The sequence below is a fragment of the Chiloscyllium plagiosum genome, chromosome 25 (assembly GCF_004010195.1).
Source record: "Chiloscyllium plagiosum isolate BGI_BamShark_2017 chromosome 25, ASM401019v2, whole genome shotgun sequence".
In the NCBI taxonomy this organism is placed as follows: Eukaryota; Metazoa; Chordata; class Chondrichthyes; order Orectolobiformes; family Hemiscylliidae; genus Chiloscyllium; species Chiloscyllium plagiosum.
Window position 1 is genome coordinate 43,438,146 of NC_057734.1, and position 18,926 is coordinate 43,457,071.

The 18,926-nt window shown below is 41.5% G+C and overlaps 1 protein-coding gene across 6 annotated transcripts in view; it reads right to left on the reverse strand.

Moving 5' to 3' along the window:
- Positions 1-205: 205 nt before the first annotated feature.
- The window catches only part of LOC122562798 (apoptosis-inducing factor 3), a 138,469-nt gene continuing 119,748 nt past the window's right edge, over positions 206-18,926 (reverse strand). For 3 of the 6 annotated variants that reach the window (XM_043716018.1, XM_043716017.1, XM_043716016.1), the window contains 5 exons: positions 16,415-16,490; positions 14,824-14,862; positions 7,036-7,140; positions 5,077-5,097; positions 206-1,076 (listed from right to left, as the gene is read on the reverse strand). In XM_043716018.1, the coding sequence (XP_043571953.1) occupies positions 1,037-1,076; positions 5,077-5,097; positions 7,036-7,140; positions 14,824-14,862; positions 16,415-16,490 (281 nt within the window). In that variant the 3' untranslated portion in view covers positions 206-1,036. The remainder of the gene's footprint in view (positions 1,077-5,076; positions 5,098-7,035; positions 7,141-14,823; positions 14,863-16,414; positions 16,491-18,926) is intronic. The other 3 variants (XM_043716021.1, XM_043716019.1, XM_043716022.1) reach the window with 3 other exon arrangements.

Consider the following 18,926-nt stretch of genomic DNA (forward strand, 5'->3'; position numbering starts at 1 on the left):
TTCAGTGGTTTCTTACCTCTGAGGCTAAAGGTTATGTTCTCAAGTCCCTCTCCAGCAATTTAGGCAGATAATCCAAACTGAGACTCTAGTGCAGTGATGCGATGATAGAGATGTCAAACTGAGGCTTTTGACTGCTCTCAAAGGCCACCCAAATCAGATTACCAACCCCCGCCCCTCCAAATCATTACAAAATCGCAGATCATCCTTTGGCCACTCCTCCTTTTATTGTATCAGATGCTGAAGCATGTGATCAGGACCACCAGAGTTGGAAGCCAAAGAGACAGAACAGTCATTTGAGAGAACCAGAATTACTTTTTTTTAACAAAAGAAAAGTACATTTTCTCATTATTGCTGAAGACGTTTAGCAGAAGCCACACCAGCCTTTTATTTTGTTGTTGAAGATCAATGTGAGAGTCTTGTCTGACTCATTCTGCGACTACCCCTCTCTCAGAGCAGTGAGCTTCAGGAAAAGGTCTGGTCGATGGGAATGTGAGATGCAGGGAGAATGCCCACAGTCAGTCATTCCTGTCGCTGGACTGCAGGGTGAAGCATGCAGCAGGTGTGGCATCCAGCTATGAGCGGCGTGCATTGGTAAGGGCACGGGTTAGAAGGCCTGCTTTGCCCTTCGTTTCGGTTGGCACCTTTGCACAATGAGCTGCTTCGTTTGCATCCGACATTGAAAGGTAGATATCGTTCGGAACCTCACGCAGCCTGAAACTATGAGGAGCTGCGAGGCAGCCTCACCACTCACTGGGGCGGGGAGTGGAGGTGGGGGGCATTCCTGCTGTGTAAAATGGGAGCCAGAGCACCTTTTGGTCAACGTGGCAGCAGCCGCCAAGACGGAGGGGGAGGGTTGATCACCGCCTTGTCCTAAAGAGCACGGCCTCCCCCCACCCCGCTCCACCATCCCCCCTCAGCACGACCTACTGCCGGTGACCTCGTGCCTCCTTGGAAAGGACTGCCCAACTGAGCTGCTGAGGTCTGCTCTGAACCGCGGCGATGCCAATGGCCCAGGGCCCACTGGCGACTTCCTCCACTATGTACCTTTGCCAAAGAGCCAGGACATGTCACCCGTCCTGAAAGACAGAAGAGATCCCACAGGTTGTTGTAGAGTTTACACAGTGTAATCATTGCTTTAAACCCAGCCAAAGGCTAATGTACGGGAAAGTCAGCAACCCATCAGGATTCAGGAATGAGTAATGATTTGGCTCAAATTTTATGAAGGACTGATTTAATCTGGGGTGCACTCTCACCTCTGGGTTAGCAGATTCTGGGTTCAAGCCCCACTCCAGGAATCTGAACATATTCTAGACTGACACTCCAACACAGTGCTGCATTGTCAGAGGGGATAACATGTTCAAGCAAGTTCTGTCCCCCCTCGCAGGACAACATAAAACATTCCAGGGCACTGTCTGAATAAGTAATGGGTAGTCCTGCACAGAGTCCCCAACAGTATAATTCCTTCAAACAACATCGCCAAAACAGGGGGCTGGGTGAGTTCAAATTCCTCTTCATGTAAAATAGCTATGTCCAAATTGATTGCCGTGTTTTCTACCTCAAAAGCACTTTTTATTTCTTATTTCCAAAAACACCTCCTTGGACTTGGTAAAACATTTTGGAAGAACTTGCAGTCAGGAATGATGCTGTATAAATGCAAGTCTTTTACTTTTTAAAAAATAAATAGCTAGACTACCTTTATTAATGATCTCTATTACTTTTATTCTGCTTCACGTGCTGCACTTCAGATATAGAGTCAGAAAGATGTATAACATGGTAACAGACCTTTCAGTCCAACTTGTCCATGCCTTCCAAATATCCTAAGCTGATCTAGTCCCATTTGCCAGCATTTGGACCATATCGTCTAAACCTTTCCTATTAATGTGCCCATTCAGATGTCTTTTAAAGGTTGTATAGGATCCAACTCCACCACTTCCTCTGGCAGCTCATTCCATACACTCAGCACCCTCTGCGTGAAAAAGCTGCTTCTCAGGTCACTTTTATATCTTTCCCCTCTTACCTCAAACCTATACCCTCTAGTTTTGGACTCCCCTACCTTGGGGAAAAGACCTTAATGACTCATCCTGTTCATGTCCCTCATGATTCAGCCTCTCCCTGTAAACCCTTCCAACCCTGGCAACATCCTTGTAAATCTTGTCTCAATTCTTTCAAGTTTCACATCATTTTTCTATAGCAGGGAGATTAGAATTAAATACTGTATTCTATGTGGCTGAGTGAAGGTGGTTAAGACCCCAATCCGGAGTCCTAACCTGCTCTCTGCTCTGACCCTACACGGAGGCAGTTAATGGGGATCTACCTGGCCCTTGCTCAGACCTTGGTTGCAGTGCTATGAAAACCCAGTGGGTGAAGACTAACCTGTTACCCGTTTAGCCCCTGAAAGCAATCGTCAGGTAAACCAGACACACTCCACTGGGTTTGTGCAATCAGCACAAAGGTTGGAGTTACCTTGGCCAAGAATTTTGGCTTTTGAATCTCGGCCTGTTTCCTGCTGATTGTCACCAAACACACCATCTATTATTCCTAAACTAGGTTTAATCTGAAAACTTTTCACCTTGCTTTTCTTTTCCTGTAAGTGATGGATTGACATCTGCTCATGACAATAAACTACCCCTAAAAATCCAAGGTACAGATTAAATTTACTTCCCTAACCACTGCTGCTGTATCCAATCTTTATTTAAAGGGCCCAGAGGCTGGAGTGGTGTTGGTATCATGTGTCATCATTCGAATATAAAAGAATGAGAGGCAACCTTATTGAAACATATTAGATTTGCAGGGGACTTGACATTTGTGATGTGGAAAGGTTGTTTCCCCTTGTGGGAGATCTTAGGACTAGAGGGCATCATCACAGAAGAAGGAGCCTCCCTTTTAAGACAGAGACAATGAGGAATTCCTTCTTTAAGGGGAGTGAATTCTTTACTGCAGAGGGTTGTTGACACAGGGTCATTAAGTGTATACAAGGCTGAGGTAGATTTTTAATCAGTAAGGGAATCAAGGGTGATGGGGAAAAGGCAGGAAAGTCTAGTTGAGGTTTATCAGATCCACCACGATCTCACTGAGTGGCAGAATAGAGTCGATGGGTTGAACAGCCTACATCTGCTGCAAAGTCTTATGGAATTGAGGAAACCTAAGTAATAATGTGAAGGCAGTTTCGTTTTAAGAGCTATATGGGTGTATTCATTGTTCTACTGGTGTTGTGTTAATGAGGGGTTACATTCACTGAGTATGATCCTTCTTGTTTCTGAAAGCACTGCACTTTACTTTGAGCTCTCAGTGAGTTTTATTGCTTGGTAACAATTCTAATAGTCTTGCTCTGATATCTCAGTGTGAACCCTTCAATCCCAAAGGCACAGATATCTGCTCAAAATCAGACAACCAGAGTAAAAAAAAATGGAAAACAAGACATAATGCTCTCCAAAATGTACAATCTGTTGAAACGATTAACCGTCTAGCCAAGAAAAAGCCCACCAACTGTTGACATCCAGTCAGATGGTCAGTTATTACTTAAAGGAGAAACATATGTCAAAGATTATGGCCAGATAAAATGTTTACAAATACACAAAAATCACAGGCAGGAAATACTAGCGAGTCCAACAAGCCTCCCCTGCACTCTTGATTACCCAGAAAATGTGATTTGATACTTCCTAACCCCAGTGACACGCAATTTTCTGTAAAAAGAATCCTTCCGTACCATAGCTCTGAATGTATATCTCTCTCTGGTTTTTCTCCACATTTCAGTCTTTGAGCTCCATTTAAGCCCTGAGTCCTACTGCTTGCTCTGTCAAACCCATTCTGAATAAACTGCTGGAGACCAACTTTCATCCCTGGTCTCCATGTTAGCTGATATTGTTAAAGACACTATCTTTATGTGTTCTCTCTCTCTCTCTCTCTCTCTCTCCTTTCAAGCATCCCCTTCAAAATCAAACTGCTATAACCACCATTCTGGAAAACTACCATCATATTCCTAACCTTCCATTCCTTTCCAAAGTCCTTGAACATGTTGTCACTTCCCAAATCCATCTCCATCTTTTCCGCAACTCGGTGTCTGAATCATTCCAATTCAAGTTTCTGTTCCTATGTCTGCGCTAAAGCTGAACTATCCGTCCTTGTTCTTCTTGACCCAGGACTGGCAGGGATCAGACCATGTGGTGCTGCTTTAACTTTAATTGTCCCACCACTGACGGCAGTGCCTTTAGCTACTTGGGCATACGCTCTGGGGTTCCCTCCCTGTTTCAATAAATATTTCCACCTCTGATTCCTGCCTTAAGTCACTCCTTACTAACCAAATCTGCTTTTTTGTGCCTTGGTGTCAAATTATATTCTTTTAAAATGGCTTGGAAAACGTTACTTATGTTAATGATGCTGCATAAATGTATATTGGTGTCAGCTGTTATTGGGAGTGGCAAAACACAAGTTTAAAAAAATAGGAACAGTAAGACCATATGAAATAGGGGCAGAATTAGGCCATTTGACCCATTAGGTCTGCTCTTCAATCATGGCTGATATGTTTCTCAGCCCCATTCTCCTGCCTTCTCTCATAACCTTTGATCCCTTTATTAATCAAGAATCTATATCTCTCTGTCTTAAATACATTCAATGACTTGGCCTCCACAACCCTCTGCAGCAATGGGTTCCACCTCTGGTTGAAGAAATTCCTCCTCATCTCAGTTCTAAAGGTTCATCTCTGCATTCTGAGGCTGTGCCCTCACAACCTGTTTTTGTGTCAGCTGCAAACCTAGCAACAATGCCCAATTCTTTTGTCCAGATCATTTAATATCTCATGTAAATAGTAGTCCAATACTGACCCCTGCAGAATTCCATTAATCACCAGCTGCCATTCTGAAAAAGACCCCTTTATCCCCACTCTCTGCCTTCTACCAGTCAGCCAATCTTCTATCGCTCTTTCCTCTAACAAGGGTGAAAATAATGTGGAACATTCCTCTTCAACCCACCCTCCACCCCCCACACAAAAGTGATTGAAATGAATCCAAAAGATCACAGATATCCCACTTATGTTAACAGGTAAATAGCTAATGGAGAACAAAACTCCCAAATACCTACCATTCGTGATGTACAAACATCCTTGAGATCGAGAGCAAAAGAGGAAAAGAGAGAGATACCCTTAGGTGAACATTGTGAGACTATGTACATAATTGTTGAACCACTTCACTAGTCCCTTGTGCACAGTCTGCATGCAAGCTGTAGCTGATAAAACATGACTTATGCATTCTGAAAATTGCAGTATACTATCAGTTCTTGTCTTCCCATGACAGGTATTACAGTAGAAGTGATAGGACGATGTCAGCAGTATTATTGGGTTTTGGTGAGGAGACCTCCCACAACGAACCACCTATTTTCAATCTTCTTTGTGAGGCAATTCTGAACAGAATGATTAGAGACACTCTCAAAATTGAGTCAAGTGTTTTGATAATTCAGAAAGTAGGGGAGGAAAGGTAAACCTCTGAGTGGATACTGCTATATTGTAAAGCAGATCTTTCTTCTCTTTTGGAAAAGGGTAGAATGAGCAGTTTGATGCTCTGTCATTCCACTGCTCAAAGTGAATTAGCTCTTTCTCCTTCCCAGTATAGATGAACAGACATATGGATGTACAGTAGACTGCAAATGGTACGTAGTCCATTCAAGCTGCCCTATATAATTATGGTCTCTCATACGCTTCATTCACTAGGATCCATGGAGTCAGCTAGGAGAGGCAGGGCAAAAGCAGATCAAAAAACCAAAGCTAACTGAGGAGTAAAGTGTCAAGAAATGTTATATCCTAAGCTCTCAGGCAAACCTCACTGCATAAAAATGATATGCTTCTCATTGTAAGAAAATTCTCTGTGACAAAATGCATCTTTAAGAGAGGTTTGTTCTGTCCTGTTTCTCTGGAAGCGGGGTGTTGTAAATGTCTGCCTGCTCTATGGAAAGCAGGTGAATAGCTTTGAGCCTATTTTTAGACAAAAGAAGCGTGACTGGGTAGAGTCAGGCTCACACAAACCCAAGGCTTTAGTTCTGTTTTCAGTTGTTGAATTTGTGGTTATTGGAGTTGATGCAGCTCTCTTTCTGCTGCTGTAAAAAGCTTGCGGGCTCTGTCTGCTGCTAGATTCATGCTTTTGGGCTTTCCTTTCTCCTCGGCTGGACAAAATAGTAAGGGAGGGAAACCCGTTTTGCTGAATTTGCCTTTACCAAGGGTGTGTTAATGAGATGCTGCTATATTGGAACAATTGATGATAATAGTTAAACAATATATTATTTTGTTAAATATTTCAATATTGTTAAACTTATACCAATTCTTCTATATTTGTTTGTACTTCAACTGTGGCTAAGAATAAAATGTGATTTGATTAAAGCCTAGTGGTTTGACCAATCAAATCACCTCTGGAATGCAGTGCCTTTAAATAGGATAAAAGCTAGGGTGTAGGCTATCACTTTGATATGTTTTGAGGGGGTTTGGCTTGGTCCATAACAATGACACAGGAAAATCTCTCACACCATTCTGTTTTGCTTCTCTCCTGGCTTAGGATATTTTATAACAGGTGGAAGTAGGAAAATAAAAGTGAAAAATTAAATTAAAAAGTGTCTGTCCAACTTGACCAAATTGGGACTACAAAATATGACTAAATTCAATCTCAGACAGGAAGCAATTTTGGACCAGAAATTAGCAATGGACATGGAAGATGCCTCCTTTATTTGAATATGATTTCTCAAGAGCTGTCAATCTCCTATGCTAATCTTTTCCAGCAACATGGAGAGTGCTCAGAACAAAGGATAATTAATATTTCAGTCCTGCTCTCTTTAACATGCTGATTGGTCTTGCATTGACTTATTCTAAAATGTGAGGGAAACTGTTCCACTACTAGGTTCAACATGAGATGAGTGATCATCCTAACTGTGCATATGTGCAACCTTCCCTACCTTACTGAAGTCCCTGCTCCTGTCACAACATGCAATGAGGGCAATATCTCACTGTATGGCCTACACACACACACACACACACACCAGCCTACTAGTGACACTTACTCAACATCCCTTTTCTTGATTGTCCTTCCAGACTGCATGACCTCTGCTACTTTAGACACGATGGGGTCATAGTTCATGCTCGACACAGCAATTACCTCATCGCTCCTAGAGAACATGAACACAAAATAAGGTATCGTTCTTTCAATTGTAAATATTTTTTTGTGGAATTTTGCATTAGGTAGAGGGAAGATCAAAAATGCTACTAAAGAAGAAACAAGAGCCACCTCCAGTTATCTAAGCAGGTCGCCCATCTACATAGGTTAACTTAAAAGGAAAGAAAAGATCAAAGCAGCAAAGTTAGTTTTGAAATTCATCCAGCTGAAAGTGAACTTGTTAAGTTTGGTCTTTGTCAGTATGGGAAATGGTTAAATTTTGGATTACAAAACTCTTATTCTTATCGGACACCAGTGTCTGTATTCCAGAATTTTTTGTTTGTTCAAGCGTTCAGATTATATCCCTAGATGTTGTCAATATGTTCTGTAAACATCTATCTTGACATTTGTGATTCATACTAGAGGCACAGCAATAGATTTCACGACTTCACTGATTTTTTTAATTCAACCTGTTAAGAGATGTTATGACATACCTCTGGAGCTGGTCAGACTTGAATCTGAACATCCTAGACTTTCAGAGTCAGGTACACTACCGCTGCACCACAGTGGCCCTGAGTCATCTTTCTTTTTATCCTGATCTGTTTTGTGGTCACCTGAATGCATAGCCAGATCCATGTGTGCTGAGGGCTGTTGATTTGGGGGGGTGGGGAGTGAAAGAATCAGAGGAGAATCATAGAATTCCTATAGTGCAGGAAGAGACCATTAAGCAGATCATGTCTGCATTGACCCTCTGAAAAGCTTCCCACCCTATCACTGTAACCCTGCATTTCTCATGACTGACCCACCTAGCTTGCACATTCCTGGACCGACAAGGCAACTTAGCATTGCTAGTCCATTTGCAGTCTATGGGTGGAAACTGGAGCACCTGGAGGGAACCCACACAGACACAAGAGAATGGCTGTGTAGAATTTGCACGGTCACCCAAGGCTGGAATTGAACCTGGGTCCTTGGTGCTCTGAGGCAGCAGTGCTAACCACTGAGGTACACACCTCTGAAGTTGATGTCTTTGGAGATCGTCTAGAACTTCAGCTCCCAGAGGCACAGGGCAGCCAGCGATCAAGATATTGCTGCTGAGTTATTTTTGCTGGCAGCTGAAACTATATAAATCTTATAGTTTTGTAGATGTGGTGGGCAGTCACTGATTCGAGTGCAGCAGAATAATGATGCTCCCTTGTATTAGTTGTTGGTGCAGCAGTTTTACTGCTCAGTCTGTCAGGGAATAAATCGGGTAAAGCCAGCTGACAGGACATGGCAGGTATCCTTAATTGATTCTTTGCATCATTTCTGATGAAGGAGGTTTATAACTTCCATCTTCAATGTCTGGATCTAAACTGTGTGCCCACTTCTTAACCTCCAGCTCCCCAAGAGGGTTTTAGAATATATTAGGAAATCAATAGTGAGAAGATTATTGTTTATAATTAAGGTTTTTAAAAATTCATTCATGGGCTATTATTACCCATTCTTTCTTCCGATTGAACTGAATGAGCTGCTAGGCATTCTAAGAGGGTAGTTAAGAGTCAACCACATTGCTGCAGGTCTGGAGTCATGTATAGGCCAGACTAGGTAAACATAACCAATTTCTTTCCCTAAAGGATGTTAGTGAACCAAATGTAAACCAGGACTTTTTTCTATCTTTGGGAATGAGTAGGGTGAGTAGTTTGATGCTCTGTAATCCCACGTCTCATACTGTATTCGCGATTTCATCCTTCCCGTAATCAATGATCTGATCACAGCCTCATGCAAAGTGCTTGAGAATGTGGGCGGAGCAAGTGACTGACTCCAAGAAGGTTCTAGAAAGAACCATCCTCCCTGCAGAGACAAGTGTGCGTTGAAAGATATACAGCAGCTAAACCGAAATATAATGGAGAACAGCAATTTAAGCTTTAAGTGCCAAGGGCAATTAATTTATATCAGATCAAGGTATCAATATGGATATGAAGCAAAGGCACAGTACTGGTCAACTTTGATCTATTTGAATGGTAGAGAAAGCTTCATGGCTTGAATAGTCTGTTCCTAAACTTCCTATGATTATTGAACCTGACGATAAGGCTATGCTCTGAAAGCCTGTGATTTCAAATAAACCTGTTGGACTCTAACCTGGTGTCATGTGACTTCTGACTTTGTCCACTCCAGTCCAAAATCGGCACCTCCACATCATTCCTATAATCCTATTGGAAGTGCAGATCCACATTGTTAATGTGGTTAACTCTGACTGGCAATAGATTGGGAAAAGGGAAGATGCGACGAGGCTTGGGAGACTTTTACACCAGTTGCTGAAATTAAGCAGACAAATGCAGTTGGTATGAAGAAGGCAAATGAGTATGTTGGCCCTACTGTAGAGAGGATTTGTCGACAGGAGGAGGGATGTCTTGCTGCAATTGTACAGAGCCTTGTCTGGAATATTGTGTCCAGTTTGGGTCTCCCCATCTGAGGAAGGATGTCCTAGCTATGGAGGGAACGCAACAAAGATTTCCCAGAGTGATTCCTGGGCTGGCAGGATTGATATATGAGGAGAGACCAGGGTCCCAGGTTCGATTCCAGCCTCGGGTGACTGTCTGTGTAGAGTTTGCACATTCTCCCCGTGTCTGCGTGGATTTCCTCCAGGTGCTCCCACAGTCCAAAGATGTGCAGGTCAGGTGAATTGGCCATGCTAAATTGCCCATAGTGTTAGGTGCATTAGTCAGAGGGAAATGGGTCTGGGTGGGTTACTCTTCGGAGGGTCGGTGTGGACTGGTTGGGCCAAAGGGCCTGTTTCCACATTGTAGAGAATCTAATCTGTAGGGAATCTAATCAGTTCAAACTACATTCACTGGAGTGAGGAGGATTTCATAGAATCTTATAAAATTCAGGGTAAATGCACAAAGGATGTTTCCAACAACTGGAAGTCCAGAACTACCCAGAGAATGGTGAGCCCAAAACATTGAATGTTTTCAAGATGGAGCTAGATAAAGTTCTTGTTGCTCAAGGAATCATTTTATGCAGGGACAAAGAGGGAAGAGGGTACTGAATTTGGTGATCAGCCACGATCATATTGAGTGATGCGGCAGGTTCCTTTCAAGCCTTGTTTCTATTTTTTTAATGTTTCAACATTTCTATTACAGCTGACAGGAGTTTGATAGGTAAAATCATTGGAAGTGTAAATTGAACACAATAGGCAGGAGCGGGAGGAGATTATTCAGTCCATCGAGCCTTCTCTCCCATTCTGTACGGTCATAGCTGATCTCAGGCTGTAACTCCAAAAAAATGGGCAGACAATCTGATTCCAACTATTGGGAGAGTTAGGTTCAGTTGACCCTTTTGCATTTCAAAACAGCCACAGAATCTACCGACCATCTGCAAAGGCTTGGAAGGCCCATTAATATTTACTCCCTCTAGACTTTATCTTCTCATGCATGCCTTATAGGGACAGCATGGTGGTTCAGTGATTAGCACTGCTGCCTCACAGCGCTAGGGACCTGGGATTGATTCAAGCCTCAGGCTACTGTCTGTGTGGGATTTGCAAGTTCTCCCTGTGTCTATGTGGGTGTGCTCCAGTTTCCTCCCACAGTCCAAAGATATGCAGGTCGGGGAAGTGGCCCTGCTAAATTGCCCATAGTGTTAGATACATTAATCAGAGGGAAATGAGTCTGGGTGGGTTACTGTTCGGAGGGTCACTGTGGACCTGTTGGGCGAAATGGCCTGTTTCTACACTGTAGGGATTCTAATCTAATCTTATAGAATAATATTTCTAGATGTAGGTTTGCTCGCTAAGCTGGAAGCTTCATTTCCAGATGTTTTGTCACCATACTAGGTAACATCTTCAGTGGGCCTCCAGGTGAAGCGCTGCTGATAATTCCTGCTTTCTAGTTATATGTTTGAGTTTCTTTGGGTTGGTGGTGTCATTTCCTGTGGTGATGTTATTTCACAAAAACTGCATTGGATAAACAGACAGAAACCTAGCCACCTGGATACATGAACATCAACTTGCCACAAAACGACATGACCCTCTCTCACTATTATCCTTACATATAGATAAGGAAGGACACCACTTCGAGTGGGACAACACATCCATCCTAGGACAAGCCAAACAAAGACACGCACGAGAATTCCTAGAAGCATGGCATTCTAACCGGAACTCTATCAACCAACACATTGAGTTAGACTCCAACTACCACCCCCTGAAAAAAAGAACAGGAAATGACATCACCGCAGGAAATGACATCACAGGAAATGGCATCACCAACCCAAAGAAAGCCAAACATATAAATAGAAAGCAAGAATTATCAGCAGTGCTTTGCCCGGAGGCCCACTGAAGATGTTACCTAGTATGGTGACGAAACATCTGGAAATGAAGCTTCCAGCTCAGCGAGCAAACCTACATCCAGAATCTCAACCTCAGCTTCAAAATTTGCTAAGAATAATACTTACGTTGGAGTGTGTTGTGTACAGGATACAGAGGACTCTCAGAATACCAACTCTTGTGAAGCAGCAAGTCTTTTCTATTGGATAACAGTGGCCAGTGTAATCAAGGATTTGGGAATAAGTTCAATTTTCATTGCTGGCTTTATAATTCAAGACAAAGCTGTTTAATCTCTTCACTGCCAGAGTACTTGGCCACACACAGGAAGCTATGTGAGAGAGTTACTGATTATCTAGGTTTCATGTCAGTTAAGTAATATGTTTTAAAAGTCAGGGATCATGCTTTGCATACGGCAAATTAAATAAGGTAAACAGAAAGCTGTCAATGTATAAATATATCTATACATATACACATGTCCCTATACGTATATATATCAATGCCTCCTTTTTCTCCAGAAATTCATACATCAATACCGCTGCCCTATACCTCTATATAATAGTGCATGTCCCTATACATTAATACCTGTACACTACACAATTATACCTCAATGCCCATGTATCTATAGATGCCTTATACCTCCATATTTGTTCTTCATCACAGTGTATCCCAAACCTCTAACCATCTATAGTCATACTCTCTCTTTCACTAGTTACTTTAATATAACATATATCTTTAACTCCATACATCTACACACATGATGCTACATTTTTGTATATCTATAGGTTACAGTGTTCCCTACTAACCTCCACCTATATGACCATCCCTCCAAAGCTCTATAGGTTGTGTTTCCAACCCTATGATCCTGTATTTCAATGCCCCTACAGCTCTGGCTGTATAGTTACATATGTGCTCTAGTGACCTATCAGCTCTACATTTGCATTCCTATGACATTATTTCATGGAATCATATAATTTTGCAGCACATGGTTGTAGATAGAAAGTATTCTGCCTGGAGGTCAGTGTTGAGTGGGGTCTCACAGGGCTCTGTTCTTCGGCCTCTGCTCTTTGTAGTTTTATAAATAACTTGGATGAGGAGGTTGAGGGGTGGGTTAGTAAATTTGCAGATGACACAAAGGTTGGAGGTGCCGTTGATAGTATAGAGGGCTACTGCAGGCTGCAGCGCGACATAGATAGGATGCAGAACTGGGCTGAGAAATGGCAGATGGAGTTCAACCTGGATAAATGCGAAGTGATGCATTTTGGAAGGTTGAACTCTAATGCTGAATATAGGATTAAAGACAGGATTCTTGACAGTGTGGAGGAACAGAGGGATCTTGGTGTTCAAGGACACAGATCGCTCAAAGTTGTCACCCAAGTGGATTGGATTGTTAAGAAAGCATATGGTGTTTTGGCTTTCATTAACAGGAGGATCAAGTTTAAGAGCTGCGAGGTTTTACTACAGCTCTACAAATCTCTGGTGAGACCACATTTGGAATATTGTGTCCAGTTCTGGTCCCCCTACTATAGGGAGGATACAAAGGCTTTAGAGAGGGTGTAAAGAAGGTTTACCAGGATGCTGCCTGAACTGTGCCTTATGAAGAGAGGTTGACTAAGCTCGGAATTTCTCTCTGGAGAGAAAGAGGAAGAGAGGTGACCTGATCGAGGTATACAAGATAATGAGAGGCATGTATAGAGACTTTTCCCAGGGCAGGATTGACTGGTATGAGGGGTCATAGTTTTATGATATTAGGAGAAAGGTATAGAGGGGGCGTTAGAGGAGGTTCTTTATGCAGAGAGTTGCGAATGAATGGAATGCGTTGCCAGCGGTGGTGGTGGAAGCAGAGTCATTAGGCACATTTAAACGACTGCTGGACATGCACATGGACAGCAGTGAATTGAGGTGTGCATAGTTTAAGTTATTTTATATTAGGATTAATCCTCGGCACAACACCATGGGCCAAAGGGCCTGTTCTGTGCTGTACTTTTCTATGTTCTATGTTCTATGTTCTATAAGGAGGTCACTTAACCCTTGGTACCAATGCCAGCTCTTTGCAGGAACTACCAGCTTATAGTCAATTCTTCTCTCTTACTCCACAGTCCTGCGATTTTCCTTTCCATCAGTCACTTGGGAAAATTATTGTTGAATTTTCTTCCAGCACCATTTCAGCAACACATCCTAGATCACAACAGCTCGCTGTATATAAAATAAATTGTCTGTTCCTATTCCAGTTATCTTAAAATTTGCTTATTATCTTCATCCTTTCAAGGGAAAAAGGAAGTTTTTCTGGTGTCCTGGCCAATACCTGTCCCTGAACCAATATGATTAAAAACAGATTTCACAGGACATAGCAACATAGGGCTTAGTAGTAAGAGTAGGTCATTCGGCCCTTCAACGCTGATCTGGTTGTGGTGTCAACTCCACTTTCCTGCCTGCATGCTTTAACTCTTGCTTCACTTGTCTATCAAAACTCCAACTCAGTCTTGAATAAATTCAATGATCCATCCTCCACTGTTTAAAGGCAAAAAGAATTCCACAGACTCTTAACCCTCTGTGAGAAAAAAAATATCTTCAACTCAATCTTAACAAGGGAGACTTCTTATTTTTAAACTGTTCTGGTATCTCCTACAAGAGGAAACATCTCCCAGTACCCATCCTGTTAGATACTGTCAGGATCATATAAATTTCAATAAGATCACTTTTCAGTCATCTGAACTTCAATGGTTAAGGCCCAAGCTTTCTTCACATGGTAAGGAATATACTGAATGAACTGTCTCTGAACTGCTTCTAATGCAATTATAACCTAGTTCATATAAGGAGACCAAACCTGTACACAGCACTCCAGATATGGTCTCACCAAGCTGTAGTACACTACAAGACATCTTCCTGACTTGAATATCCAGTTCTCCTTGTAGTAAATGCCAACATGTCAAAGCGCTGCCTGATCACTTGCTGTACCTGCACAATAGCTGTTTAGACACTTAGCTATTATCCTAATACTAGTTGTGAGACATAATTGTGCACATATTGGCTGCTGCATTTCCCTGCTTTATAACAGAGACTGTGCATCAAAAGTGTTTCATTGACTGCGACATCCAGAGGTTGTGAAAGGTGCAATGTAAAAGCAAGATCATCCTTTCTAACTGATCAAATATTAGCTTCCCACCAATGATTGATAAATCAGTTGGCATTTGAACTCCGTTGGAGAGAGATTTGCCAGTGTTGCAAGGCTTTTGGCCCATACTGAGTGAGTGGCCAGCAGTGGGTAGAGAAGAGGTTAAACTAGGCTATGCGTGTGTGAGTAGGAGTGGCTGTCAGCACCATGATTGTGAGAGACAGAGAGAAAAACTGTTGTTCTGATGGTTTGCACCACCAGTGAGCTCGACGCTCTGGTATTACCTCCAGGTCTGGATGCAGTTGTTCATTCCAGTAGCTTTCCTAAATTGTAAAATAATTTAAGTTTTAACACTGGACACACACACAAGCATTATTTCATATAGAAAGAAACACTTATAAAGAGTCAAATATGTCCATATAATGCATTAGAGAGGTCCATTCTGCTTGGTTCAATGGATGATAAAAGACCTCTTATTATAATTTATCAAGCAGAATTATTGAGGTCCATTTTGTAATCATGATCCTGCCATCCTCTGCAGTGGTGGTGTCCAACAATTTCTGTGAATCCTTTCCATGGAATTGTCTGTTCTAAAATATGCTAAAAGTAGAAGGGACTTCCATTTTTGGCGCAGCCCCCAAATAGGAAATGCAGAAAGTCAGCATACTTCTCACCGTCTCAAGTTGTTCTGCATTAGGCACCACCCAAAGTCCATCCACTTCCATGAAAGTTTGGAAGGTTCAACGGTGTGAGCCCCTAAAGTATCTCACTGGTCTCATCATGGCCATCAACTAGTTTGCCCTCTCCCCACTCTCCACCTGCCTTCACAAAAATGATGAAACAACAGTGGTTGGCAGCCAATGAGGAAGACAATAAAACATCAGGAAGACAAAGACAGGTCAGTGGAGTGCGCACAGACAGGTTAGTGTGAGCTGGAATTTAATGTGGATAAGTCTGAGGCAATGTATTATAGGAGGAAAGGAAGGTATTGAGGGTGCATGCAGCAGGGGTACCCTTATAATAGGCAACAGATCTTGTAGGAGAAAGTGAGGTCTGCAGATGCTGGAGATCAAAGTCTGTGCCCGAAACGTCGAATCTCCTGTTCCCTGGATGCTGCCTGACCTGCTGTGCTGTTCCAGCAATAAAGTTTCAACAGATCTTGTAACATCAGCTTTATACTATTGCCCCAAAACATCATGATGTTTAAGAGGAAAATGTTGAACCATGTGAGTGATGTACTGGTTACTGAATGTCCTGGATATCCCTGAGTCATCTTCTGACAAGGCTTTGTTTACTGGTGTTGGTATTAGCAGAGATCGGTGCAGAAAGCAAGATGCCTGAGGAACTTTGTCACTGTTACTGAATAGAACTATTTTCAATATTCGAATGGTTTGTGGGTATATGGAACAACACCATGTTTGGATGTTGTTGTGCACCCACATTTCCCACATCGCTGGAGTGAGGTCAAAGGTCCATTGGGATAGCAGAAGTCAGAGGTCAGGTATTCCATTGCAGGAACAGACTGGATCATCATAGGATTCCTGTACCCTGCCCCCACCTCAATGTTCCTCAATGGAGTCATTATAATTACTCAGAGACAGAATTGTTGCTTGTTAGTCATCAGCTACTAAAGTTAGTATGGCCACTCAATGTAGAAAGTCCTTTATCAGGTTGTCAGAGGAAAGAAAACGCAGTGTTTGATGATACTATGGTGATATTTTACCATCACATGTTGGGACATTTTTTTTTGCTAATGCTTTGTTAGTCAAAGCTCTCTGATAAATGATCAATTGATTCAGAGTTATCAGCGTAAAAACACCCTATCATATACAATAAAGCAACATGAATGAACTGCCAAAGAGGACAGTCACTTACTTGGTGTAGAAAGCCACAAACTTCCGCTCGTCCAGGTCACCCTGGATGATAACATCATCGAACCCTTCCCCGTGACCTGCAAGAACCAATGAATTGTAAAGACTGAAAGTTTTTCTATATCAGAAAGATTAAGAAGTATGTTGATAAATGGCATGGATTCATTGTGTGGTATGTCACTCATTGAAGAAACTGGCTGATTTTTCTAATAATGATTATATGTTGCTTCTCCTGAAATCCATTTTGGAAAGGGTGACATGATAGGGTGCAAGGCTGGAGAGATTAAATATGATCATCTAAATTAGAAGCAGGAATAGGTCAATCAGACCCTCGGGTCTGCTGCACCATTTGATATGATCAGAGCTAATCTAACTCTAGTTTCCTGCTGACCCCATAACCTTTGATTCCTTTGTTAGACAAGAATCTATTAAATACTGCCTTGCAACTGTTCAATGCTCTGCTTTGACCACTCGTGTCCTTTCTGAAACAGGAGAGCAGAATTGCACACAGATGTGATCTCAGCAATGTCCTATGCAACTGTAGCAAAGCATCACTACTTTTAGCTTCCTTTCTCCTTGTAGTGAACAACAATGTTCTTTCTGCCTTCACTTTATTCAGTTATCAGCTTAAAGATACCCTCACTCTATATAATAAAGCAACATAAATTAGCTGCTAAAGAAGACTTGCATATTAACTTTTGTAGATCCCAGATCTCTCTGTATCGCAGTATTCTGCAAACTAAGTAAAATCCTGTTTGTCTATTTTTCCTGCCAAAATGAACACGATCACATTTTCCCATTTTATGCTTCACCTACCAATTTAACTTATTTAAATCTCTGCAAATTCTTTATGTCTTCTTCACAATTAACTCTCTTACCTATCTTGTGGCATTAGCAAATTTAGCAACCGTTCATATTATCCACTGATGTAGATTATAAATAGTTGAGGTTCCAGCACTGATCCCTGTGCACTCTATTTGTCACCTCTTGTCCAAATCAAAAATGACAATTTAACCCTACTCTCTGCTTCCAATTAGCTAACCAATCTTCTATGTACACTAATATCTTCTCCCCTACACCATAAAATCTTTTTCTTTTGTGTAATAACTTTTGATGTGGCTTCTTGTCAAATGTCTACAAGAAATATACAAATATATGGATTCCACTTTATTCACATTGTTTATTACCTTCTTAAAGAATACTAATAAATTAGTCAAACACAATATCCCTTCCATATTTATATTATGATTTCATAAGTGTTGTGTCATAACCTCCTTAATAAGAGATGCCAGATGTTTCCCATGACAGATGTTAAGCCAGCTGGTCTGTAGTTTTCTGATTTCCATTTCCCTCTTTAGCTTGAAGAAAGGAGTTACATTCACAATTTTCCAATCTCTGGGACATTACCAAAAGCTCTCGAGTTTCAGAAAATTGAAACCAGTGTATTCAGTCTTTCAGCAATCATTTCTTTCAAGTGCCAAAGATGAAGTCCATTAGGACCTGGGAATATTGCCAGTCTTTAGTTCTAATAATTTTCTACATACTTTTTCCTTGGTGGTTATAATTATTTTAAGCTCCTCCTTGTCTCTCCCCTCTTGATTTATAATTATTGCTAGAATGTCATTTTGTCTACCATAGCAAAAACATATGCAAAATACCTGGTCCATTCTCCTGCCATCTCTTTCCTTTCAATTAATAATTCAGCAGACTCACTTACTAGAAATCTGACACACACTTTAGTTACTCTTTTCCTTTTTACATACTGTAGAAACTTGAACTATTTGTTTTTATATTTAACTTAGTTTCCTCTCATGCTCTAATTTCTCCCTTTTATTTAGTCAGTCTTTTTTTTATATTATGTAATTGTCTGTTTTGCTACTAATCCTCACAGAATTTTATGCATTTTTTTTCAATTCCACACTTCTAACTTTCTTAGCCAGGGTTGGTGTGTACTTTCGAGAATGTGGTTTTTCCCACGAGGATATATTTTTGCCAAGTAAAGTAGCATCATAAATGTCTGCCATTGCATCTCTACTGACTTACCCCTTTACCTAATTCCTGGTTTACATTAGCTAGCTCTGTCTTCATACCCTCATTCTTGTCCTTATTTAAGTTTAAAATACTGGTCTTAGACACATACTTCTCACCCTCAAATGGAACATGAAATATGGTCACTGTTCCCTAGAGTTGTTTATAATATGAGCTCATTGATTTTTCCTGTGACCCACTTCTCTCCCTCAAAAGGAACAATTATTTTATGGTCACTGTTCCATAGAGGTGCTTCTAATGTAAGCTCATTAATCATTTCTGTTCCATTGCATAGGATCAGGTCTAGAATAGCCCGCTCACTGTTTGATCCTAGAACTTGATGCTCTATGAATTCATTCTCCAGATCACTTTTGCCAATCAACTACTTCACCAATCTACATCTAGATTAAGACCACCCATGATTATAGCCATACCCTTCTCACATTTCCCCACAGTTTCTCCAACAAGCAGGAGAAGCACCATGGGCC